Source organism: Neodiprion virginianus, chromosome 1 (assembly GCF_021901495.1).
Source record: "Neodiprion virginianus isolate iyNeoVirg1 chromosome 1, iyNeoVirg1.1, whole genome shotgun sequence".
Lineage (NCBI taxonomy): Eukaryota > Metazoa > Arthropoda > Insecta > Hymenoptera > Diprionidae > Neodiprion > Neodiprion virginianus.
In genome coordinates this window covers 37,510,210-37,537,950 of record NC_060877.1, presented here as the reverse complement: position 1 = coordinate 37,537,950, position 27,741 = coordinate 37,510,210, and the positions used below count along the sequence as shown (strand labels likewise).

Below are 27,741 nucleotides of genomic sequence, written 5' to 3'. Positions count from 1 at the left end.
ACTCCAAGCTGCTGTTCAGTCCGAGAGGAACAGCCGAGGAGGAACGAGGTGCGCGCGTGATCCACGTACACCGTTCGACTCGAATTCGTTTATCACATTAACGGGAAATTACATTCCCGGGGTTCAAACATTCATCCCTGAGGAATCGTTCGCCCGGCGTTGTGCACCACCTTGTGGATTATTACCTCGGTTTCCTTCCGGCCGAAAGAGGGTAAGGGATCCAACAAATCTGGGATAAACATCGCTTTTCGGAAATAAGTCTTATATATATATATACACACACATACTGTGAGCCTCTGGAACTCACATTATTCAATTCTCGCTGATTTCTCATCTCGTACTCATGTATGCTGAGCTTTGCGACAAATATCGCTCAGGGACTTGTGCGATAAGATCTTTGCATATGCGATCGAATCGAAAGAGTGATTTATGGATCTTTCTGCGTAATGCAGGGCGTTTTTACTCTTTCTGACGCCTCGTTCACAACCGTCATTCGCTGTCGGGATCGCAGGATATAAGGATCCGAATCTAGTGCTCGGTACTTTATCTCATGTACGAGAGAAAAAACATTGACAAATTGTTCGAGGATTGGCTACGTTATAGTTGTCACGTGTCTGGGAGAAAATGACGAGCATGTAACGTAGATACAGAAAACGTGTTTGGATCAAGAGTTTTTTAAAGCTTTCGTGAAACAAAAACGGCAAAAAATATAAGCTTCTCTCAAAACTAGCACCGAATTTCAGGTTCTCGTGATCTAAAGTATAGATCGCATTCCCTCAAAATCCGCGTTATTATTGGATGCGTTTCGTTTGTCACGTTTTGACATCAAAGGGTTCGAAAAAAGCTGCAGCTTCAGATTGGCTGATTCTGGATTTTTTGAAACAACGTTGTACGCATTGTGGCATAAGGATAAACGACGAATTCACGGTGGCCGATATTCTGGGGATAAACGTTACAGAGAAAAAGCGCGCGTCTTTCAAATTTGAATTACAACGCGTTCGCGCGGCGATTTTAAATTGCAGTTTTAAATAACGAATGCAGAAGAGCTGTTTGACCGCTTTATGGTTACACGATCGGATTGCGCAAGTTACGCACACTAATGCGTAAGTATCAAGAGAGGAGAGTGCAGGGCCGCGTTTATCTATGTTGGACTGGATCCCGGCGTTTCTTGAACCGGCAAGGCGACCAGATTTGGACATTACGGTGACACGTGCTCGATTCATTTCGAGGGACTCCGAAGAACATGTGTAACTTGTAGCTTCGGTTTATTGTATCGACCGATGGGGTTGTAGTTTGTTTAGTTTCTTTTAGAATCTAATTAAAAATGGATACCCGATGTAAAAACTAGCGTAAATAGTTTTACCCGAGAATGTCAGTGCGTTTTTTTATTTCTTTCTCAAATCATCTCATCAATCAATTTTATATGCCGAAAAAATGATTAGAGACTCGGAGAATTATGTGTGGAAATTTTTACGAAAAGACGAACACTTAATTCTTATCGTTATCGTATTATTATTTATTTATTAACTCGTCCAGTTTTTCGTAAACTTTAATATTGTCTCAAGTTTATCGTGTAATGAGACTCGGATTGCGCAAAGTTCGTGGCAAAGATTTCGCACAGAATTCATTACACGCGCAACGTATTTTGAGCCAAACCACATTGACGTGAAATAATTAACTCCTTCGGAGAATTTGACGGTAATTTTGTCTGTAACTTGTATATATATTGACCTGTTTTCACTTAATTCGCAAAATTTCGGTGAAGCCAGTTTCGGTCTTTTAATAAAATTACGAAAACTTGGTGCATTCGTAAGGAAGGGTGAAACATTCGCTAGACAATGGCTGCGCATAAATCGTTCATCGAAACAGAACTTTTTCGAATATTTATTTATCGAGTGCTGCAGATAGAAAATAAAAACGTTTTCGACGAGCACGTGCGATTTGTTAAGGTCGTTGGCTTCGGCGAAAGAGCGCGTAAAAAGCGAAAGTCTTACGCAAGAGAGGAATCAATTAACGAACGATTCGTTGTCATTCAGAATTTCAAGTAAATCGTTTAATCGTGATGCGGGCAATTATCCCGAAGTGAGTCACGTTAACGTAACGAAACGTGAGGAAAAAATTCATTGCATTGAAATTTTTTAATAAATTAAAGGAGTTGACTTTTTAACATATCAAGATACTGTACTGAATTTCAGACAGTCCTAAAGACGCGAAGTAACGATTTTTCCTGATCATACAACGTTACTAACTTCAATCTCGTGAATTCATTGTGTAAAAAAAGCGGGTGCTTGCCACTTGTCTTATATCTTATCGCTTCAAGATAATCGACGGATATAGAATAACATGCGGGTAGATAGGTCTATAATTTTTTATTAATGTCCATTCGCAGCTATCAGACAATTCTTTCATCGCTACTGCGATTTTTGACTCAGTTCAATTTTCATTTCTTTCACTTGCAATGATCGAGGAAAAAATGTATCACGTTATTTGGGCAACTGCTCTAAAATGAAATGCTTTTATTACGTAATTTCTGTCTGCAGTCTGAGTATGCTTTAGTTGCGATTGTGAATCATTCATCGAAATCTCGATTTCTCAAGCTCCAAGCTTATTGTAATTCAAAGCATCGTCCTACATTATTAATATACTTGCTTAAAATTACTGGAATTTCTTTTCCCTCAAAAATGCCTGCAACATCTCACACGTTACTTTCAAATCGTTATATTCTCCGAGTGAAGTTGTCTCAAAGTAAGCAATCCCCATTATTTATACGGGTAAAGCTTGAAATAAAATGCGCATACAGAAGTCGAGACTCTCTCTTCAGTGAAAAACATTCTACGATTAAAGCCGTAACGTAAATTTTCCGCAAAAATAATACTAGGTGTTGAGTAAAATTTAGAAAATCATTGAAACAATGCAGACTAGGATAATTTGCAAAAGTTTTAAATGACACCAAATTTCCGAAGGATTCACGTATAGAACTGGCGAGAGATGTTTGCTCCAAAAAACTGTTCCACAGTTTGATGCTTACACAAGACAAAGAGCACGAGTTACATTTCTGTCAAGATACAACGGCCTCGCTGTCATCTTTCTTTAACCCCAATCTCGCGAGCTGCGTTTAAGTCAGACACACACGCGATGTCGCATACAATGCGATATGTGCAGCGATGAAACATATAAGAATGAAAGAAAGAGCATGCATTAATTGGATACGGTCCGTGATCAAATGGCGCTGACAATTCAGCAACAACAACACTGCCCACCAAGTGGTTCTCAAATCGATGCGCACGTATGGTAATTCAACATGTTCTCCTGAAACTCTTGGATGCGATGAATCGATCAAATCCCATGTGTAATGATTCAAATATAACCGCTCAATGAACACGGCTAGAGTGGATTAGGTTAGACCCAGGGAGTGGGGCACCTGGTCACAAATTTAAGGAGAAAGGTGACTTGGTCTACGTCTCTCTAGGAGGAAGGAGGTGCGGAGGTTTTCCTCTCTGAAAAGAAATCGTAATCGATCCAAAATCGACAAATTAAAAGTAATAAAGTAAATCTGAACTACGAGGACAAACATTTCAAATTAAAACTGAAACACTCCAAAAGCCAAGCTCAAATTTAAAAAGAGACGATATAGAACGAGGAAACAATAAAAGTGCAATAAAAAAATATAGCGTCTTGACGAAAGACGGTTATTGACAATTATTTACAATCTCATAAATATCCACCAGTTTTAACCATATACACTATTTTAAACAATATACACATGAAATGAATGAATTGTGGAATGGATGAATGAATGAATTTTAAACCTAATGACGGCTCATGTGTGGATATATTTATAAATAAATTAAAATTTTCACTCTACTATTCGTAGTTTATAAAAGATTTTTAATATTGATTTCGCATAATTTTTAATCTTCAAATAATCTTATACACGATAATACCTACCTTGGGTCCATGCCACACTGAGAGAAATTTTTAATTCCGGTTACCGCTCAGTCCTTAACTATTTTCATTTTTTACCAGAATCGAAAAATATAGTTCTAGGTAGAAAATGAAAATTAGTTTCGTAGCTGTTACCGGAAAGTCTATTATCCGTTACTATTCTTTCTCGTTGCGATCGCTGTTACTAAATTTTCTTGCAACTGTTGCGAAAATTTAATGCTTGTGCAAGAATAAATTGACGTTAAAGCTTATTTAAGTAAAAAAGTAGAGTAAACCGAACAAACTGATTTTGCGTTGCAGTTACCAAAAAAGGATTGACAATAGCGTAAAATGGTTAGGCGCACCTCGTTTTTCGTAATTCCAACAATATTCAAACAGTTTTTTTTTTTCACTAGCTGTTTTACTGAATTTTTCTAGTTACCATAACAAATGAACTTTTTCATTGAGTGCCTGCATAAGGGTGAAGGAATCTCTTTTACTCCTGGGTCACGGTGAAGTTCGTATGCAACTATAATGTTGGAAGACGCATCGGGAGTCTTGTGCAAGCGTCAATTTTTTCCATTATTATTCACACAATGGCGTCAAACTTGTTTTCTGCACTACTGCTTTAATATGTTCCTATACGCATGTACAGGGGGCATTCCACGTCGAGTTAGCAGCCTACGCACCTCACCCTCTTCTATTCCAATAATTTTTTAGCATGACGTTATTACCGACCCAAAAGGGTCTCGGGATTTTATTCAGATTTTTTTACGCGACCGGTGAAATTTGGAGAAAAATCGATTTGAAATGTGATTTTTAAGTACCATGCGATAATTGGATCTCAATATTTACTTTTTTTCCGCACTTTTTAGTTTTTTTCTGAATCTGCAATCCATTCAGATCGAGTCGTATAAAAAAAAAAAAAGAATGGAAAATTTCCGGCATGGAAAAACTGGAAACTTACAAAAAAAAAAAAAAAAAAATAAATAAAATAGTAAATATTGACATCCTGTTATCGCGTGTTGCTCAAAAATGAAAAATTTTTTTCTTGAGATTTTGAAATCAGCGATTTCATATGAATTTCACCAGTAACTAAAGAGAATCTTAAACAATTCCCGACACCCTTTCGGATCGGTAAGAACATCACACTAAAAATTGATCAAAATCGAAGGGGGAGAACTACACGAGTTGCTAATTCGACGTGGAATGCCCCATAGATATGTAGTTATACGCAATGAGGAACTAATTGCAAGCCTTCCTCGATTCCTTTTCTCAACGGACAAACACTGTCACGACTTACCCACGCGGCCGCACCTTCCTCACGTTTTCCCGTCATCGCTTCACCCGTTCTTCTCTTTTCTCATTTTACACTTATTGTCACTACTCAGTCTGCCATTTGCATGTACCAGATTTCAATTGCGCGATAAGAATTAATTCCTTCGATCCGATTCAAGGTACGGAGTAGCTTGGTATTGGTACATGAAATTTAATTGCACCGACGAAAATGCAAGAGAAGATATCCAACCGCGGAATACATTTGTCGTAATCAAGTTCGCGGTTAGTTCGGTGGTTTCGAGTGTGAAAATGGAGATAAGAGATAAATGGACAAGCAGACTTAAATTGATGTACAAATTTGCTTCGCATGTTCGCGCAACTTGAACAATATCTGATTTCTGTTTCAGACACCTGCAGCAATCATGGCGCCGCGAAGACTGAAGAGTTGCATGTCGGAAAATCTCCTCACGATTTTGACGGTCATGGGAGTCGTAGGAGGAACGGTCCTTGGACTCATCTTAAGGAACGTCAGGGACTCCGGAGACTGGTCGAAACGTGAAATTATGTACGTCCAGTTCATGGGAGATTTGTTCCTCCGGATGCTGAAGGCTCTGATTCTGCCCCTCATCGTCTCGAGCATTGTCAGTGCAATCGGAAGTCTGGATCTCTCGTTGTCAGGTATACCAAGGAATTTATCCTTTTCCATGGTTCCGTCATTGCGGAAAGATCGTGCTTGAATTTACCGAATCGAGAACAGAGCAGTCAATTATAATGGTTTAAACGCACTCCGATATCTCGAGTGATGTCATAAGCAGACCAAGCTTACACTGTGCGGTAACATTGCCAACACATGCCGTGGTAATAATCGCGTAGATGATTACAATTCCAAGCTTTTAAAGTTAACAGGGATACGTCCAGCTCTGCTACACGATGTGCAATTCACTCTGGGCGTCGATGCAGAGCCTCTCGGCCACGTCGTAGATCAAATATGGTGGCAAATTCCCCTCATGAAATTATACCAAACCACTGTCAATACCTTGCCATGAATCGTAATTATACATACCGTAACCGTTTGTGCTGAACGAACAGCTTCTTAGCAGCAGGTAATAAATAATAAATAATGGACGAGCGTGAATTGCAATTACATAACAAATGATACCGTGAATTTTTTACCCGGATGAATCTTCCCGCTTCACAGCTCACAATTAGCGTCTTTATTCCACCTTCAAAATTACCCCGAAATGTATTTCCGGATTCACACATCGAGTCTTGACTTGACTGTGAATCCACGACTATCGTCAATAAAATATTAATAAAATCGCGGCGGTCGATGTAGGCGCGAAATCCTTTAGCTTGGGTATGAAATAATCGCTTGTTTCGTGACTGCAAACTGTCGGCGTGAAGCGATAAGCCTAATCTTTCCAATGATAACCATGTAAGGATTCACTGCATGCAATTTCCAGAATCATTCTGTATTCACGCGAAAATAATAAGTAATTATACGCGTCGACGGGACCTTGAACCACATTCAGATATGATAATGTAGCACGAGCTTCGGCGATTCTTACATGCGGAGAAAGTATGTAAGTCACATTTTTGCATATCAATTTTTAATCCTTTACGCTCAGTGTGTCCCACCCTTTTTATTGCACCTTTTTGTTTATCAAACTACTTTCTTGGTAACAACTGCTGAGTTTTTTCATTCCCCAATGGCCCTAAAATATTGCTACATGTAAAAAAAAATATAAAATTTATTTATTTATCTATTGGATAAATAGCACATGTAAACGAATGATCGAAATTCGTATTTTTCCACAAAAAAAAGCATCTTCTGCTATTCTAATATAATCATCCGAATGCCAATTTTTACACTAACTTAATACATAGCAAATAATTTTACAGACTTTTTTCAACATTTTTCTCATTGTTGTTTTTGTTTGTCCGTCATATTTGATCCGCCAGTTTGAATTTCATAATTTCGAATTCAGATTCGTAATCAGCGACCCCAAAAACCCTTCATATACAAAATTTCAAGTGAATCTCGAAAGAGAAACGTGAGCATGAAAGAGTTAAAAGAGAAATGACTGGAATTCGATTTCCGTTGTAGGGTGTAAGGAAATCGCAGAATGTCTCAGACCTGCACTCGCGTGGTTTTCATAATTATCTAACCCCGTTTCGAATTAACAGCTTAGTTTTTCGAAGATGAGGGGGGAGTAGCGTATAGCGGAATGGTGGGAACGTGGTTTTGCTTCCTTTGAGATCACTATCATGCAGAACGCCGTTGAAGAGAAAGGCAATAGTTTTGCATAGTATAACGGTACGCAGTACTTGACCTCTGTGCAACAGCCAACACGGGTAGCTGAAGTTTTGCAACATACCTCTTCGGTATAATGGGACAAGGAGAATTAACCAGCCTCCGATTATCGTATCGACAAATGGTTTACGATCTTGAGGGACGCTTGATTCAAGTGAAACCAAACATTTGTAATAGATAAAGGGTCACAAGAATTTTGGAATTAAGCACTCGGTCAGCTCAAGGTGGTCCACATCTTGTTCACGGACAGTATTTTTATGCAGCAGAAAAACGGAATCGCTAATAATTTCATTCACAGATTTATCGGTAGGAAGATTCACTCGACGATTATCATTATTTCAACGGACATGTAAAACGTGTGAATAAATTTTCAGGAAAAATTGGAAGCCGCTCGATTTATTATTACGCTACGACGACGGTGTGCGCTGTCATTCTGGGTATCATTTTGGTCCTCGTAATTCGTCCCGGGGAGATTGGATCGGCTGAATACGAAGCCGACAAATCAAAGGTTCCCACGAGAAATGTTACGACGGAGGATACGTTGCTCGATTTGATCAGGTAATGATCCACCCTCTGCGATTCTTGTTTTCAACGATCTTCTTTTCAGCTAGGAATTAACGCGTTGCTTTTTTCATTCCGCAGGAACATCTTCCCGCCGAATCTAATCCAGGCCTGCATTAGCCAGGTGAGTGACACGGAACGTTTGTTCGGTTAAAAGAAGAAAATATTTTTCATGGTTCTAGACGTGCAGCTTCGAAAAGGTTGCCTTGTGCCTTCATTGTGTCCTTGTCATGTTCAGATTAATAATTTATCCGTTAGTCCCGTCGGAGTAGAAGTAAGCACACATCTGTAAATCGTTTTTCACGTTTCAGTATCGAACCGAGCTGGTGGACCCTCACAATGAATCCAGTGAGTATAAGTCTTGTATAAACAAATTTCTAACCGTGACACAACGCTGTTTATTCATTGCTCAAGGTGTTGCTGGGATCGCGGTCATGACATTGAGTTGCTACCGGTATTATTCTAGCCGTTGAATTAACATATGTTGGCTGAATCGACTCTAAAATTGCCTACAAATCATGATCGTTGATCGCAGTTGCGCGTGGATTAATGTATAAGATCGTTCTTCCAAATGGTGATTAATCAGACCGAGGGGATGAAGTTTTTATCAATTTAGGTCAACGACATGCACAAAGATCAGCCAACTGAAGGCTCTTGAACTTTGAACCATGGACCCCGCGATACGGAGGCACGACGATTACCTCCTCATTCATACACTCGATTCTTCTTCATAAATCGCTGGTTACCATCCTCGCGCGAAAATGATCTAGCTTTACTTTTAACTCTTGGTCATTTCAGAAGATCAACTGTTTATCATCGTTTTATCAATAGTCGCGGAGTCAAATTCGTATAAAAAGATGATCATGAATCGTGTCGTCAGTGATGTAAACAAAAATGAACCGACGTGTTTTATACCTTTTCTTGCAATTCGCCAGTTCCTTTGAAATCGTGGGAAATCGAACACACCTACGCCGATGGAACAAACACCCTGGGTCTCGTGATATTTGCAATCGTGATGGGAATAACTCTGGCCAAGATGGGGGAGGTCGGTAAACCACTATTTGACTTCTTCCACTCGCTCTCCGAAGCGATGATGATCATCACTAACTGGGTGATCTGGTAGGTCGATACTTCGGACTTTTGATATCCGATTCATGCTGCGAGTTGCCGTCAATGTTGTTTTGCCCTCCAGGATCTCGCCTATCGGTGTCCTTTTCCTGGTCAGCTCGAAGATCTTGGAAATCGAAGATCTCGGGGAGATAGTCGGTAAGCTAGGCATCTATTTCGCCGTTGTCCTCCTGGGTCTCTTCCTCCACGGTTTCGGCACCCTGACAATAATCTACTACGTCTGCACTCGGGAGCTGCCCTTCAAGGCGATCGGTCAGATGGGTCAGGTTTTGGTAACGGCGTTCGGAACAGCTTCAAGGTAAATCCTCGGGCACTCCGCACTTCCAAGGCTTTATCGTTAGCGTTTGCTCGGGAGGTAAGACGGAAGATTTCACTCGTTTTTCTTACAGTTCCGCCACTCTGCCCATCAGCCTTCAATGCCTCGACCAAATGGGACTCGATCCCAGAATCACAAGGTTCGTCGTCCCCATCGGAGCCACCATCAACATGGACGGTACCGCTTTGTACGAGGCGGTTGCCGCCATTTTCATCGCTCAGATCAGGAAAGTGCAGCTGGGTATTGGAAGTGTCATTGCCATAAGGTGAGCACCGAAGCCTAACCGAAGACCATGACTTGAAATTAGATGCCCAATGTTCTGGGTGTCCGTTTGTTGTATTTTGCTTTTTAAAAATGCGCCGCAATTGCTTGCAAATACTCTGAGAATCCTTCATCTCGTTTATAACTGGTAGAATCGTTCCTACAATGAAACGATTGGTTCTTTAGCGTGACTGCGACTGCGGCTAGCATCGGAGCTGCTGGCATTCCCCAGGCTGGTCTTGTCACGATGGTCATGGTACTGGACACCGTTGGCTTACCCTCAGAAGACGTCAGTGTGATCATCGCTGTCGATTGGTTGCTGTGAGTACATACCGTAAAATGATTATTGTTGCACCAATTGTCAGCTCAAACGATTTGAACTGGAGCTACATCAATTATCGCTTCTTTCTCGAATGGAAATATCTTGCTCACCCTTTTTTATTTTCTAAAATTTCTCCCTCTTGTCTTTACGTATTCAAGGTCGTGGTAGTCAGTGCGAGTGAAATTTTAATGAGGATGTTTCGATTTTAGCGACCGATTCCGTACAACGATAAACGTGATGTGCGACCTTCTGGGAGCTTGCATAATAGAGAAAATGAGTAAAGGAGAGCTTGCAGCGGCGGAGTTGCGTCAGCAGGAGGAGAGCGTCGAGCTTACCCATCTAAGGAAATCAGAAGCGTGAAAAAGTGATTATATGTACATGATACTCGGCCATGCATATAACCTTCGCATTAGTATGTATATAATTATTATACATTATGAATACGTAAATGGCGACTGTTGCATGTGTCAGTAGCCACGCGCCGATAATATCGCCAACATTTTTTGTCTCATCAATCGGCGTTTATACATTATATACCTTTCAAGGTTCGCCATATATTTCTTGCCGTGTTATATAAGTTTAAAATAAGTCTAATCACAGCGGCTGCTCCACATAACAATTGATCAGGCCTCCGAAATATAACGGGACTTGCAATTTTATTTTTCAGACTGCAGCTGACACACGTTTCAAACGTTGAAATCGCGAATGTATATATTTTGTTGTTGCTGAAATTACATATGCTATATATAGTCACACTACACACATTACCTATATATATATATATATATACACACAGATAATTGTTTACCCTCGTCGATCATGTGTTAGATTGCTTCCTCCATTCCAGATTATATCGAATATTCGCCTGCAACATCAAACTGTGAGTCTAGAATTGAATGTCGATAAAAAAACGTGTGTAAAACAATCTCGCTCATTACCGACGACGTATAACTTGACAATCGCTTGTGCCTGACAATAATTAGTATATCCATTATTATATCCGTTATAATCGACATCGCAGAACGTGGGACTCAAGAACTATACATATATTATAACTACCTATAAATAATACGATTCATTTTCCAAGTCAATAAATTAAGTGCCATTTCTTTTTCTCATCTTGACGCGGTACTGGAATTATCATTCTTACTATGTTTTTTTTTTCCTTCAACCATACGTACATACGTATAATATGGAATAGCAAACCTTTGATACTTAAATTGTATACTTAATAAATGTACTTCGATTTATATGACTGTAATACCGTGCTACACACCTACTCACGCTTTATTTAAACTAGGTACGTTTATACAAGTGTACCTTTTTTATTTATATATGCATACTTTCAGAGGCACATATCCGCAAATCGCTGCCGACGTGTTCGTTCTTGTCTTAGAAATGTAGACAACGTAACTCAAATGTCAACGATATTAGTAATAATAATAATCATAACAATAATAATAATAATGATGATGATAATAATAATTGTGGTAGTAATGATAATAATGAATTGATGAATACTTAATATGGCTGAATACTAGGTGCTTTTAAGAAACGTAATATTGTGTAGTTACATATAGACATACCATACATGCATATGTAATTCTTGGCGAAGATAATATAGTTAGTATAAATGTATGGAACGCAGCGCGTTCCGATTGTTCGTTGGTAATAATTATATCGTAAATTGACTGCGAAAAAATCATCGTAATCCTATGCTAGAAAAACATAGATCTTACGCAGATCGATGGATCTTCATTGATATTACGTCGTTGGCTCGTTATAAATGATATTTGTGCTACTGTACTTACCGTATAAGGAAAGCTAACGATAAAAGTAGTCATCTTGCTTTACATATTTGTTATACTTATAGTATATATATATATATATATATCTCGGTAAATAGATAAAATTCCCGAGAAAAATTATCTGCACTGGTGCTGAATTAAAAAATATTACGTTCATGTGACAAATTTGAGGAACGAAAAAAAAAAGCACAGATTACATATTGATAGTACATTGTTAGCTCTCGCCACACGCTGTCAGAAGTCTTATATAGGTATATATTTACACATATATATAATTATATTATATACACGTTTATTTTCAACGTCATTTAATTCAATTACGATTGTTAATCTTGATATAAACTTTAGATTTGATTGGAGATCATCTATAAAAATCGGATACGTTAACAAAATATATCATGTATGGATATACACGCTAAATACTACTCGGTCACTTTATTCAAACGTCGTTTATGCTCACGATGTTTCCGATGTCACCTTGTCTGTAAAAAAAAAACTCCGAACCTAATCCCTTACTCAGTTTTATGATTTTGTTTCTTCAACGCCTGGAAGTGCAATATTACATTTGTAAATTGTAGTATCGATAATTTCCTTCAACATTTACAGGTAAGCTTGAATGACGAAACGCCTCGAGTCTTTATGATTCGAACTGGATTATTCACGAACGCTCAATAACGTGAAAACTATGGTTACTTTTAGTAAGTAGAATATATTATATCTTTATTCATTGTAACTATCACTTTTTACATTAAAAGTAACGATATAAAAATTCTAGTCCGTGCCTCGCAGGTTTTGACATTACAATACGTAATTGTTATTGTATAATTACTACGGCTTTATCTCAGAGCCACTGAAAATAGTGCGGGGTTTCGTATAACTGTGTCAATCCAGATGGCAGTAAAATTTTTTCCACACCTTCGGCATCGTGACTTTTATAACAATGGTCAACCGTATACGAAATTTTGATTTGTGCAGTCGATCTGATCTCCGGACATGATTAGTCATACTTGTATGTTTAATAATTGTAAGCATTGGCGTATTGATTCACCTCTTAATCCGACGAGCATATCATCCCTAAAACGTTGAACTACAAGTCAAACTCTATCATCCGCGGTTTGTAGCCACCCCTCCAAAGTGAGCCTTGCTACGATCAATGTGCACAGCTCGTTGAAGCTCTGGCGGTAAATCTTTGTACACGATTTCCGGCACGTGTTCTGAAAACCAACATAGACCAGTGAAATTTGGCTCGAATCATGCGGTGAGATGCGATTAAGATTCGGATTAATTTTAAGCTCACCGTTGCATCGATAGACGAGGTCCGACCATATGATAGCTTCCTGGGAGAAGCAGAAGACCCCGAGACTTCCGCCCTTCAACGTCGAGTCGATTATGTTTCCGGAATCAGCGACCATGTGCCTTCCCTCGTATATCCTGAGCCTGATCAGTCCTATCTCTGGCCTATGGAGGAGCAGCCAGCGGTAGGAGGTGTGATCCTTCCACCCGACGTTCCTGGGATCCTTCCACAGCAGCTTGACCTGGTCCTCGGTGTCACCGGTGTGCCAAATGCTGTTCCTCAACATTTCACCCGGTCCAGTGACCGAGTTCACCAGCTTTATCTGGATCCCAGGTTCGGCGACTGCTCGGAACGGCGTCGACTGCCAGTATGTCTGGCTCTTCTTCTTCCACATGACCACGTAGAACTTCTGATTGCTTTGATAGGAGAATATGAAGCCCGCGTAATCGTCGTCGATGGTGGTGTCGACGTAGAACGTACCCTCGAAATCCACACCGTTAAACGTGTCGAGGCCTAGAGTCCAAGATAATTGCCAATGAAGTTAGGGATTGAGAAGAAAAAAAAAAAAGAAAAAAACAACCAAGGTGGGAAAATTTTTTAGCAGTTCAAACTGACCGACGGCGATACCAGGATCACTGTTCACCGTCTGCAGGATTTCCGACCCGTTATTCTGGATCACCCAGTTCGGATCCATCTGGGCCTCGCCGACGGGGTCGAGTACGATGGTCTCGAACGCCCGGAAGTCAGTCGCCCATATCAAGCTGTTGTTCGGACAGTTGTCGAAGTTGTTTGGCACCCTGTCGTTGTCCGCGTCCGTCTTGCATTTGTCCTTGCGGAAATCATCTTCGGGAGAAGCGGTTTCGAATGTTATACACCTACCGAAGACGATCGTCGCGTCGTCGTCAAAATACTTAAAAATCGATCACTCACAGTCGGGTCTTAGTTGCTCGGGGTTATAGGAGTACGGACAGTTGTCCCTGTCGTCCGGAATGCCGTCGCCATCCTTGTCGTCGTCGCAGGCATCACCTATGCCATCCTTGTCCGTGTCAGCTTGGTCTCCGTTCGGCACGTCCGGACAGTTGTCCCTGTTGTCCTGAAACCCGTCACGATCCCTGTCTGCACCGGTGTCACAGGCATCGCCGACGTTGTCTCTGTCACTGTCCCTCTGATCGGCGTTCGACGAGTACGGACAGTTGTCGCAGACGTCACCGAGACCGTCACGATCACGGTCGGACTGGTCGACGTTCGCCTTCCACGGGCAATTGTCATGCCTGTTTATAATTCCTGAAAAAGTACAGTGCAGGTACCATTGAATTAACTACCAGAGTGATGTCAACAGTAGGCCTGATCCATCGGTACCATCTCCGATGTTCCTTATAATCACCGTCGTTATCGATGTCATCGTCGCAGGGGTCCCCCAACTTGTCACCATCGACGTCACGCTGTCCTGGATTGTAAATGTACGGACAATTGTCACAGGCGTCTCCCACACCGTCTAGTCTATCACGATCGTTGTCCTCCTGTTCAGGGTTGTAAACGGTTGGGCAGTTGTCCGCCACATTCGGGATGTTGTCGTTATCTTTGTCCAAATCGCAGGCGTCTCCCTGCCCATCTCTGTCCGTATCCTCCTGCCCTCCGTTCGGAGTGCGAGGACAGTTGTCGGCCATGCAGGTTCGCTCGGAGCAGGCCAACTTGCTGTCTGGAAAACCGTCCTGGTCGACGTCGATCCCGCAGAGTTTACCGTTTCCAGCCCAGCCGATTTTACACTGCGAATAACCATTGGTACCGCTCGTTATCACTAAAGTATGACAACAGTCGAGAGGAAGATAAATATTGGGTTCCAGTATGGTGGGAGACGTGATATACGTGTAATTGCAATGATGTCGGGATGCGGGCAAGTTGTTTCTTTCTGTTTTTGCATTTTACGATTGAGCCGTATTGTAGTCGACTTGATAACGGTTTTAATAATTTTTAATTCAAATCATAATTATACAATCAAGGGCAACAGACGATGTCAGTAAATTGTTACACTGAGTGAGTGAGTAAAGCCTGCTTGGCATAGAATACGACTGTCCAAGACTATCCCATGATTCTTCATGGAATATACCTAACTACAACCATAGTAGGATGCTTAATTGGAAGCTTACAAAAATATGTATAATGTTTTAGTGCGTATAATGTTTCGTCGCAGGAGCGACTGTGCCGTGATTGGGTTGTGACAGGGGATACAGGTGAAGCTCTCTGAGTTGCCTCCACGTTCCATTCTCCGGAGAATGAAAAACCTACAAGAAGTGAATCGGGTTGAAAAGCACCAACGGATGTAACTCTTCTAGACAAAAGGCTCGGCTATAAGTAACAAGGATCGAAAGAGAAGGCATGACTTAGAGAGGTCTCACTGTGCCATGTCGAATGTATCTTCGTGTTTGCCTAGTGTCCGATGACCTTATACGATTACTACATGGTATAGGTATGGGCATTTATTTTTTAAGTATTTCGTCCGCGTGCCAAAAGATCCGTGAAAATTATTGAGGTTCAACGTGTTTCGACTGCAGACGTGGTCAATAGTTCCAAAGGACTTATTTTACCATGCAGGCGTATTCGTTGTTTCCGTAGTACTTGCAGTTGGCGTTATCGTCGCATACGGTTTCTCCGTCATCGCAGACTACATTCGTTGGCCTGCACCCTGTGGCCTGATTACCAGCGTAGCCTGGCCTGCACGGACCGCACCTGACAGTACCCTGAAAATGCAGTAAACAATACGGTTTAGTAGTTTCTACCTCATTGTTAGTCGGAAAAAATATCTGCTTGACGTTCAATTGTGCGTTCTATCCACGAATAAGGGCATGGTTCAAGATCCAATTTTGAAAAAAGTCAAAGTTTGATGTCTTTACTTCGATTTGGTGCTTTGGTAACTTGTCTAAATTCTTGATTTCAACCCCACGAATATACAATCGTCTCTCCGTAACTCAAGCACAGGAATCATGCACCCTCGGCCTCACGATGGTTACAAGAAGTTACGGAAAGTAACGATTGCCAAGAAATCTCATTGAGCTCTTCGCCAATCGGACCAACGAAAATCGACACTCACGCCGGCACTGAAGCACTGAGAATTTGGAACACATCCCCCGTTTCTCCCGTCATTACACCTGTCGATGACGGTGCATCGCTGCCTCCTTCTTCGAGCGTCTTCGCTGTTCAGACCGGAAACGGCGCGTCCTTCGTACCCGGGTGGGCAGGGGCCACACCTGTATCCGGGAGATAGATTCGTGCAGCGAACCATGGGGTCGCATGGCTGATCGAGATCGCACTCGTCGACGTCGTGACAGTCCGTTCCATTCCCGGTGAATCCCGCGGGACAAGCTCCGCACCGATAATATGGCGGGCTGTCCATTGACATGCATTGCACCCCTCTGTGACACAGATTCAGCTGGCAGCCCTTCAGCCGTTCGCATCTTTCCCCGTCCCCTGTGTATCCTGAGGGACACGGACCGCACCTGAAAGTTACACATGGATTTGACATTGTGGAGCTTCTTTTGCCTTAATCGAAGGAAGGGTTTCCCATTCTCTAATGTCAAGTACCAACGATTTGTGCATTCGGAATGTTTCGCGTAAGTGAACTATAACGAAGTCATACTTCAACTTCGTATCGTGACTTCAAGTGACTCTATCCAACCCCAACCGACTTCGAGTAACCTTGAACGGATCGACATAACTTCACGTAGTGACCACAAGTGACTTTTTATCAAGTCTACACAGGTTCCTGATCAGAGAATGGTTTACCCCACGGGTAGAATATTAGTTCTTTTAGTCAGACGAAAGACAGGGATCATAATGGAAATTCTCACCTGTAGCCATCATCCCTATCGTAGCACGTCACGCCAGGGAAACAGCGCCGATCGGCGCAAGTGTAACCTCGACGACATGATATTCCATCTCCCACGTAGCCGCGGGGGCAAGATCCACATTGTGGACCAGAGATTGTGTCCCGACATTGTGCTCCCGGGTAACATGGCGAGTTCATCGAACATGACGGGACTAAGATAAAATTTGCCGAGCAAAAACCAATTTTTTATTAATTCTATGCGATGTGCGATGTAGGGATTGGGAACAATGGAGTTCGGAGGTCTCTTTGAGAGCTGGGAAGTTTTGAGAGGGCGACCTTAATAACTCTCGCAAAAATAACTTCAGACAGAAATAACTCATGACAAAAATAACCTCAACCAACAACATTTATTCAAAAAAACGGACCGAAACTACGCCATTCTTTACGAAAAATACGTAAGGTGACTGTCGCAGTCCAAAGGATAGAATAAGTTCGGCCTCCGAAAATTATTTTTCAATATAATAAGCTAAGTAATGATCACACATACGTGTATACAACAATACAAAAATGGAATATGAATTATCTTTGTGATGAATTATTTTTGTCGAGAGTTATTGTTGTCATAAGTTATTTTCATCTCAGTTATAATTTAGCCCTAGTACTAGCAGAAGGTTCTGCAGCATATGTACATACTGTTAGTCAATCTTGAGAACAAAAAACCGAGGGATTTCGATTATTTTCAAAGTTACAAAGAGAATTTTAGATTTGACGATTTTACGACAACAAGCGGAGGGTGAGAGACGAGGGTTGCTAAAGCCGCTCGTACTGCAAAATTTAATTACCAATAAGCTTATTTTGGCGTTTGCATCCCTCGCAGTTTTCAATCAAGCTTCTCAAATGTTGGGTTTCTTGTTTCTGAAAAAACCGTATCAATCAACAAGTAATCAAACTCCGTATTTCCAAGTAAGTTGAGTATGATCGATTGAAAATGGTGCGTATGATAATTTCTGCCGCTATATTCAGGAGCGTTCAGACAAACTGGCCGCTTCACTCACGTTAAATTCAACCTCATCCCTTATCCGACGAATGGATTCTATCAGCGAATTCAGAGTTTTTACGAGCAGAGCTTCCGTTAAACATCCTGAAACACGCATGTGAGCAAGTTAGCAAAGGATCCACGCGTACTTCATACTTCGATAATTCGATGCTTACGTTCGGTGTCCCAATCGGGAATAATCTGGATGTCACCCCGTCTGCGAGTATTTGGCTGGTCCGCCTGTGGCTCAGTTCCCTGCATCGTTTCAACGTCGAGGAACTCCGAACGGCAATTTTCCCGCACCAAGATGTCGCTCATTTTCATACCCGAGTACACTTTAGCCTTGTGTTTTTTCTCCTTGTACTAAAATCCGAATAAATTAATCAATATTCCTCGGGGAAAACAAGCATCCGAACATTCTTTGACTTTATAGGATGCACGCGAGATTCGAGACTCGCGATAAGTCAAAGCTCCCATGATCCCTCGGGAAGTAAAGTTATCAGAATCGCATTGCAGGCTCAAAACGCGTGCTGAAAGGCACGTATATGTATATATGGGCTATTCCACGTAAAATTTCCAACTCATGTATGATTTTGCAGTATGATGTTGCAGCCGACCCAAACGGGTCTCGAAATTATTTCAGATTTTTTTAACCACCTGTGAAACGTGAAAAAAAATCCAAAAAGCAATTCCGGAAACCCCATTTTTAAAAATCTGAAAAAATTCACACTGATTTTATGATTTGAAATATGATTTTTAAGCATGACACGACAATGGGATCTCAATATTTACTATTTTTTTTCGCAAGTTTTTAGTTTTTTCGTATCAGAATTTTTTTCGTTTTCTTATTTTTTATATGTCTTGATTTGAATAGATTGCAGAAACACATTATTTTCACGATTCCGTGATCTATTTAGATCGGGGGATATAAAAATAAACACCTCTAATTCCGACATGACAAAGCTAAAAAAGTGCGAAAAAAAGTAAATATTGAGATTCAATTATCGTGTCATATTTAAAAATCACATTTTGAATCATAAACTCGGTGTGAATTTTTTCAAATATAAAAAAATGGTGTTTTTGCAATTCGTTTTTCAATTATTTCAAACTCCATGGATGGCTAAAAAAATCTGAAAAAAATTCCGAGACCCTTTTGGGTTGGTTGGAACATAACGCTAAAAAATGATGAAGATCGAAAGGGATGACGTACAAGGGTTCAAAGTTTGACGTGGAATGCCCCATATACATATACATATATGCTGCGGTTAAGAGGATCGAGACGTTGTGCAAGTCGTTTGCACGGCGAAGCGCCACTCTCGCCCATATTTGGAAGACCCTCCGCCTACGATCCTCGTCTACAGCCTACGAGTCTTTTGCGGCCCTTGGGAGTATAGGTATACCTACTTAGAAAGGCACAACGCGGTTGTGTTACGCTTGAGTGGGTTCGGCGTTCATCGCCATAATATTTGCGCGTGGGCCATTCATTCAGCTGCCGATTACACTTTCGAGCACAACAAGCTCGGATAAACTGGTATATTTTCACCGGCTGTTTAACATATCGAATGAGTTGGCTCCGTCAAAAAGTACCGAGTATAAGGATCGCGCGGAAAAAGACTGGACACGGATGTATCGAGGTGTGATGTATGAAATGTATCAGTCGTTTACCGATGTCAGTTATCCTGAACGTGGAACCCTGGCCTTGAGCATTTCTCTTAAGATCCGAGCTAAGACATGTTGAACATGTTGATGCACACGATTAGTTTGAAGATTACCGTTCCTTGGCTGCTTCCTCAGAAGGTAGGTGGTTCAAACTGTAGATGATAATTGTAGGCGAGCCTATTGCAATAATGGAAAGCCTGGGTTACGTCGCAAGGCTGGGTGGCACCTCCTCGTGATCGGTTAAAGGAATTCAGGCGTGGGCCAGAAGCGGCAACAAGAATGATACATTCTAGTGTCGGAGGTCTGTTGTCCAAGACTAGCAGGCCAAGGTACGGCTTGTGTTTATTATTCATCAATCAAGCTGCGATCGTGTTATACATACCCACCCGTACATGGATACGTATAATGGATATGTATCTGGATGTAGGACAGGGTGTAGGACAGGCTTGGTGCCAAAACCCCGTCGAGGGTGAAGCGATTGGAAGCGAATCGACGGCTCTGCGCATCCGATTGTAAACAGCGAGAATGTCACCAGGAAAATTTCAATTGTTTGTACTTGTAATTGTACGGTGGCTTTGCTGGAATCGAATGAAAATCCGTATCGAGATTCACGTACAAATAGATACAGTAGCTGGCGGGAAATTGGCTGTTGTTGCAAAGCACTCACTTCGAAACAAGCAACGTACGTTCATTGATCGCGTCGTTAGGACCGAACAAGTTCCGCTGACTCTTAAGTCGTCTCATACTGTTCCTCTTACACCATACTCACCACCTCGAGGCGTACCGTACGCAGAATTCCTGCCATTTCCTTGAGGGTCTTATTCGTCGGCACGTTTCCATAGTGGACGCAATTCAGGTACAACTCGATGTTGGCGTCTGGTTGAGCCTGGTGGACATGGAGAAGCAGATTCTTGATCACCGTCGAGTCGTCGAGGCCTTTGACGTCGAAGCGTTCGATGTGGACACTTCCATGGTGGACGGTCTCGATGACAACTGGAGCAGAATTAGGTTGGTAATGAAAACATGTTCATAGCACACACAATTGTTTTCAATGATTTTGATATTGGAATTGGTCTGCGTGCGGGAGTCGCGGTTCTACCGCCTAGCGGAACTTTCTTCAATTTATAACTTTCCAAGTTGCATAATGCGATCAGAGATACGGAAAACGCTTCTCTGTCTCGGGTACAACATCTGGTGCCACGAAGCGGCGAGTGAGAAATTGGTTCAATCTCGAGGCCTCGAACTTCTCGTTTCTGACAAGCACACCAGTTGCAGTATTCTTCTGATACGTATACATGTGAGTGTCAAACGTGTGCGTGGTTCCACAGACGTGATCACAGGGTCTTTTTAGAGAAGCGACGCGGGGGAGCTTTTTTCTTTCAAACTTTTTACGATTCGTTTCTTTTTTCCAGTCCCCATGAGGATCGTTTTAGCAGATCACGCGACAAATGCGATGACACAGTTTTGTATCAGGCCTCTTACTTAACACATGATCCGATCGGCGGTATTGCCACTTTGGAATTTTCACACACGAGTCGTATAATAAGTGACACTGTGCGCAGACTCTTTTTTGTCACTTGTCAACTGTGCTATCAAGATTTATTCTTCTCATTTCTTTTTCTCTGTTATTCTGCCGCACGTTTCTCTTCTCTTCGCTTTTTTTTCTTTAGAAGTTCAATACGAGATTCCTCGAGGATTTCGTCACTCCGTAATAGCTGCTGTTGGGGAATTAGATTCGCGGTGAAAAATTGTGACAGATGTTGACGCTCGATAATCGAGTTACGATAAATGGGACAAACTCTCTGTGTAAGAAGACTAACTTGTATGGAGACAAACTCCATAAACCGAGACAGAAATTCACCATATTTGGTGACGGACTCTGTATCCCGGGATAAGATTATAGATGGAATTGCGTCATAGGTGGGAACCGAACGAGTGTAGGTGCAAAACTGTTCGACATGTGGATTCGAATTCAAGTCTTGTTTCAATTTTTTATACCTGCATCATTTGAACTCTTTCCAAGGCCGTTTCACAATTTATCATCGATTTGACCGTTGGTTTAATTTTCTCGAATCTTAAGCTTTTCTAATGTTAAATGTTAAACTATAGCTTTTACGAAAAATCGTAATTACCGTGTTTTGTGCGTCTGTCCAATATCACTATGAACTTTTCCTTTGATCCGGAAAAATCTGCAATGAGTAGCGTCTCGGGGCCCCGACGCTTCTTTGGCTTGACATTCTTCACGGCGATGACAAAATCGTCTTTACCCAACGCCTCTTCCAGCTCCTTTGTCAGTGCTGTAAACAAAAAAAAAATAGTAATAAAAATTAAACTCAATAAGACTCGTAACAAGAATCTCAAACTTCCGGATCATGGAGACTGCTGAAATTTCTAGGGGTGTTTCTGTGATCCAGAATTCTGATCATAAATATTGTAAATATTGTTGACTTATTCATCGTGCAATACCAAAAATTTTGTATTATTTCACAAAAATTTTTCGCCTGTTCAAGTGTTCTCTAACTCCTGAATCTTGATACGTAGGTACGTATTTAACAAGCTTACGACGGAGCCTCAACTTGCGGGGGCTGAACAAGTTCCGTTATGTGTTTCACCGATTTCTACAAAGGTGCGATAAATAACACGGGGCTGCCTCATGCAAGTGAAATACTCATTTCCAAAATAGGATGTGCCAAAAACTTGTACAATCAAATACGATTTATTGCCGTACCTTTCATGTTTGTCTAATTTTTTGTTTTTTCAACGTCAGTAAAAATTGACAAAGTATATTCAATTGAAAAGATTTGACCAACGCCAGGGGCTTAAAATAAATTCAGACTCATCTTTCGAGTGATGCGTGTATACCTAAATTAATAATATGTCCACATATCAGCTCTGCTCCATCTGGTATCAAAATTAATTCTTGAATGACGTAAAATTTTGAATAACAAACAAGCGACAGAGATGTATGTATATATTTATGTATGCAATATTACTATACACATTACACGTGATGTATATGCAAGAAAGAGAGCGAAGCGGAGTTTTCATAATCACTTTATTGTTTGCTTGAAGCGCGAGGCAATCGAAAGAGTTCAATCGAATCCCTGAATAATAAATAGACACGTAGCCCCGATAATCCGAATCCACGGGATGATTATTCGCACGGAATAGATGCAGAGCTGTGGGCTCGGTTTGCTCGACAGGATTACACCTCGTAAACAGCGTGACTTATTCGATTTCCTGATGCGTGGGTGGGCGAACCAACGTCCGACAGTTTAACCGTTTTTTACCCAACCAATTATAGCCAAGAACCCGAAGATCGACGCTCGCACAATCCAATATTCTCAGATCTTTTTGGACGATCATCATTCATCCGGTGTCAGCCGCAGATCGCGTCGACATTGTATATGGGTATCGATTACTCTCTCTGCCTCTCTGCCTCTCTCTCTCTCTCTCTCTCCCTATCCATCTACCCACAAACGTCTCTAGTACTGTCTCAAAATTATGCCACCGAGACTCTGCATGAGCGATTTCCATCAGACTGGTGAAGTTTTTATTTATTTTATTTTTTTTATATTTATATTCCTATCGTCGATCGTTTGTGACTGAGTCTGTTCTTTCGGTATACGAGTTTGCACTCATCGGGGAAAAAGCGTTGGTTAAATTTCGTCGAATGATTTTTAAACACCGGAGAAAATACCGGAATTTCAAAAGAGAGCTTGCAGATGATCGCTTTGCAAATGGTAAAAAATCAGGTAGACTCGTCCAATTTCATTATGCGACGCGGGCTCGATTTATTCGCAAGAACATTTTCTATAAATTTATACACTGATCGTGAAACAGGGTTCCTTTCTTTTTGCAGCGGTCAGTTCAACTTTGTCATATCGTGGTTATAAACAATATCGGCGCAAAATTGAAAACTTCGGTATTCAACGATACCACATGATTAAAAAAAATCTATAAAAATTTGAATCGATATATATTACGAGCTTTTGTTTCCGGTATTACAAATCTAGAATTTTCTATCTTTATATTTTCAAAAAGCTCTCCAGAACTGGTAGGAGATATAATAATTTTATAAATACTTAATGAAGGACTATGTCTCGTAAAAAAACTTGGTAAAATAAAATGTGTTCATACATAGAACACCTGTAATCTCTTTAATCTCGTACGAGACGATTTTGTTACCGAAATGTAATTTTCAATCACAGTTCTGAACAGTAAACAGAATTGCCGGTTCGTGAAATCCAGTTAATAAAGATACCGTATCAAGCCGGTCGAACATCAAAAACTTCCCATCTTTTAAATCTCACTCACTGAAAGCTCTAGGGCGAATTTGATCAACTAAGCATGCTGTTGACGGTTCGGTAAACGGAACGTTACGTACAAATTCCGAGCTTTCGCAGATCCTTACACGTGCACATATTTGTTTTCATCCTGGAATAAAATGCACAAACGTAAAAAAATCCTGCCCCATTTATTGATCCATTTATTCATTTATTTATTTCGCTCAAATCGCGAGTTTTGATTTCGTGCAAAACTGGCAGGCTCATCAAGGATCCCGTTAGTCACGAGCAAGCATTCAAATTTCCAATACGTGTCTCACTTTTCAATTTTTTTACACAAGCGAGTCACATTTCGGTCGCAAAATATACATAATACATTGTAATAAGTTACATAAAAGCGCAGACGTGCAGCATCGTGTGTCATAATGACATCATCCTGTAGCGCATCGTAGAGGACACTTGATGAGCGATATCATGATGTTGTAACCAAAACCTCCAAATGCGTTCTTCGTCACCTTTTTATGCCACCGTCATGCATATAATTGCGGTCGTTTTCGTTTCTTGTCGAATTTTAATCCGAAGTCGTGGTGAGAGATTAATTGACAAGTCAGCATGTTTTTTGTTTTTTTTCTCTCAATCAGCGCAGATCTGAAGAACGTATCAAAATTTACTTGATACGCGATAAATGCTGTGTGTTTTTCTCGAATTCATCCCGTTTGTCTTTCCCTCTGCTTCCAGGTTTACGTTCCAGCTTCTTCAACGGCGATCTTGGAGTTGAGTGACCCTCTTCCGGGTTTCTTGCTCGACGACGGGAATCTTGAGCGGATTGTGGAACGGGTTCCCGATAAATCCACCCAGCTGTAAGTGCACCAACTGTGGAAACTGCCGTCGCGCAGATCGCAACTTATGGGAGTGCAATTTGTACCGGTCTTTCCGCCCGATGACCTCGACCCACCTCTGAACTTACCGACCGTCGGTAAGTCGATGCTTACGTCACTGATTTTATACAACGCGAGCATATTTCACGCGCTTTTCCGCGCGTCTTTTCCGTGGACAAAGTAATCGTTTCTATGATGGTAGAGTGAGTCTGCGAATGGGAATGCGCGGAGTACTGGGAAGACCAATTTTAAGTACTAGGAGTGAAAGGCGGTCTTTTCTGTACAGCGCGCATGCGCTGTAGCGAACAAATCTGACGTAACGCGACCCTAACCTCAATTTCGTGCTACTCTTGTTATATAAAGAATCGTGCGCAACAAGGAAGCAACGGTCTTTTCGCTTCGCGTGTTTGCAATATTCAACTTCGACTCCACCTACGACTCATATTGCAAACTTACGCTCGGCCGGAAAAAAAACGAGTTTGCCTTCTTGTTGCACAATATAACATTCCAGCCTTGGACCGCCAATCGTGCACGCACTGCGAGGAGAAACACGCGAAGGTCTGTTTTTTTTTTTTTTGTTCGACGGCAGATGCTGAATGAGAGCGTGCTGTAGAGGAGAAATTTAAAGAAGCGTATGGATTAGTTCATCACTTAAATGATCGTGAATATACGATATGAGCTTGTTGAAAATTATTTGAAATTCTGCATGTACCGTAACATGTGTTGCATATTTAATTCATTCAACAGTTGTTAACGACCTTCGTATCGGTCGTTCGTCACGGTTGTTCAGTCATTGTTATCCGAATGAAATGCATGGTTGATGAAAAAATTAAAACGTTACATCGAGTCGATTATCTGTGAAAATTGGAATTTAGCTATCTTAGAAAAAGTCAGCTGATAAACAATGAGTATAAGGTTTATATGTATTGTATACGAATGAAATGTAACCGCAACATTTCGACTCTGTGAACAAAATATTGCATTTACAAGGGCTATAAACGAACCAAGCAAATGAACAAATGAATTGTAAGAAACAAAAAAACTCAGGGTTCATTGGGATGTAGACGATATTTTTTTTTATTCCAGAGTCAACGTCCTCCTGTAACATTACGACTTTTAAATCCACAACTGCACAAATTTGGTCACCTTCACGGGATTGCTGCATAACAAGTTTCAGAGCCAACTGTAACCGTCTGGTTTTACAAGTGATTTTTGCGCGTTGAATTTTCGGTAATTAGAGTTCAGTTAAAAGTGAAATTATACCTCAGCTACTCTGGTTGTAGTTTTATTCACTGTCAAATAAAATTTCTAGCCATTTTGCGAAAAAATTGGTCGGATTTTTTGGTAGATGTGCATGAATCTGTCACGTGATTTAAACGTATTTAAAACCCCCTGAGAAGAAGCACTTTTACATGTTTCGCAGCTCGGTTCGTCAGGTTTTTCACTGGAGTAAAAATTGACACCATAATGACGTATTTCGTGATTACTCACATTTTGTAGAATGATTACGAAAGATTACTTTAAAAATAAATTTCACTTGGATTGCGTGACTTTATCATAATTTCTAAGCTGTCGTATGATTTATAAAATTACAAACAGATTCCTGTAATCCTAAATGATTTCTCACAACCATCAATGATTAGCTTCACGATTACCAATGCAGAATATTATTTTATTCCAGAGATTGCAAAGTGATTTCGGAGATTGCGAATTTGTTTCGAACGATATCGACACCACAATTGCTTCGGTGAAATACCTCTTGACGCATATATTCGTTTATGCCATGTCGCATTTAGGTCTCATTTACAAGTTCCAGATCCTTGCAATTCGGTATGACTCAGCAGAGACTCAGAGTTCACGAAAATTTTAGATCTAAATTGAACCTCGAGATTCTTGAATGACACTCAACAGAACCTCGATGATTAATTATCGGGGTCTAACAATCAGCCCGGAATATCGAAACCTAAGGCTTCCAGAGTCATAAAATGAGTCCGAATGATTCTTGTTCTCATAAATATAGAACCCCAAACATCGGAATCGGAATCATTCAAGAATACAATGTTAATCCTTTTTTTCTCAGGACTCTCCTGTTTAAGTACATCCGAGACTCGAAATTTTCTCAAGGTCCGAACGATGTCTAAAGTCGGAGACCGGAGAGAGCTAAGAGTGACGAAAAGTAATCGATTTTCGACTAAATCGTTTACTTTTTCCCGATTAATCGAGTATAATCGATTATTATTCAAACTCGACGAATCGACCGCATCGATTATTAATTCCTCACAATCGGTTTTTGTTTTCTACTCCCACGAACGAGGCAATATAATATCAATTTACGCGATTAAAGTATCAATTATTATCACTGTCTTACACGCTAATACACCTATATTTGATATAACGAGTGATACATAAATGAATATTTTCACTTGATAAAGAATAAATATTTCTAACGAAACTATAAATGACGAGAAAAACTATTCCGCTATTAAGTCTACATACCGATATTTGCGAAATTTTGGTCTCGAACTCACCGTTTAAAATAACTAAAATCTTTACCGATCAATCGACGCGTCCTTTATTTTCCCCCAGAGCGCGAACCTTGAACTCACCTTCGTCCGGCGCGACGCTGCGAACGGAGCACTGCGAGAGGGCGAAAAGGGCGGCAAGGACGAGCAGCGCCGCGACGCAGCGCATCTCGAAGGATCTTCAAGCTTCCGGTGAAGAGAGCGTTAAGTAACGGAAGTAACCAACGTAATCAGGGTAGCACCGGCAGCACGTGTCGCCGTCTCGGCACGCGACTCGCACTCTACTGACACACGCGAAGCTGCGGGAAGCTAATCGCTGCCACTGGAGCGC

The 27,741-nt window shown here is 41.0% G+C and overlaps 2 protein-coding genes across 5 annotated transcripts; one reads left to right on the top strand and one right to left on the bottom strand.

Moving 5' to 3' along the window:
- The first annotated feature begins 23 nt into the window (after positions 1-23).
- Positions 24-12,427, top strand: LOC124299625 (excitatory amino acid transporter 1). Of its 3 annotated transcripts, XR_006907035.1 has the most exons (11): positions 24-211; positions 5,610-5,880; positions 7,891-8,074; positions 8,159-8,201; positions 8,389-8,425; positions 9,013-9,196; positions 9,270-9,503; positions 9,595-9,786; positions 9,969-10,103; positions 10,314-10,516; positions 10,772-12,427. XR_006907035.1 is itself a non-coding variant. In XM_046752894.1 (10 exons), exons 2-10 carry the CDS (start codon positions 5,625-5,627, stop codon positions 10,462-10,464), a joined length of 1,416 nt encoding a protein of 471 aa, XP_046608850.1. In that variant the 5' UTR covers positions 24-211; positions 5,610-5,624; the 3' UTR covers positions 10,465-12,427. The 3 variants fall into 3 exon arrangements, 2 of the variants coding, with proteins under 2 accessions (XP_046608850.1, XP_046608859.1); XM_046752894.1 differs by having other exon boundaries at positions 10,314-12,427; XM_046752903.1 differs by lacking the exon at positions 24-211 and adding an exon at positions 244-263 and having other exon boundaries at positions 10,314-12,427.
- LOC124299588 (cartilage oligomeric matrix protein) lies at positions 10,620-27,741 on the bottom strand. 2 transcript variants are annotated; one of them, XM_046752857.1, is made up of 14 exons: positions 27,495-27,741; positions 21,857-22,021; positions 20,494-20,717; positions 18,242-18,428; positions 18,085-18,170; positions 17,872-17,944; positions 17,052-17,241; positions 16,295-16,700; positions 15,792-15,944; positions 14,591-14,972; positions 14,137-14,490; positions 13,822-14,049; positions 13,210-13,719; positions 10,620-13,126 (listed from the first exon to the last, which is right to left on the bottom strand). In XM_046752857.1, exons 1-14 carry the CDS (start codon positions 27,577-27,579, stop codon positions 13,017-13,019), a joined length of 3,153 nt encoding a protein of 1,050 aa, XP_046608813.1. In that variant the 5' UTR covers positions 27,580-27,741; the 3' UTR covers positions 10,620-13,016. The 2 variants fall into 2 exon arrangements, with proteins under 2 accessions (XP_046608813.1, XP_046608815.1); XM_046752859.1 differs by having other exon boundaries at positions 17,052-17,243; positions 17,886-17,944.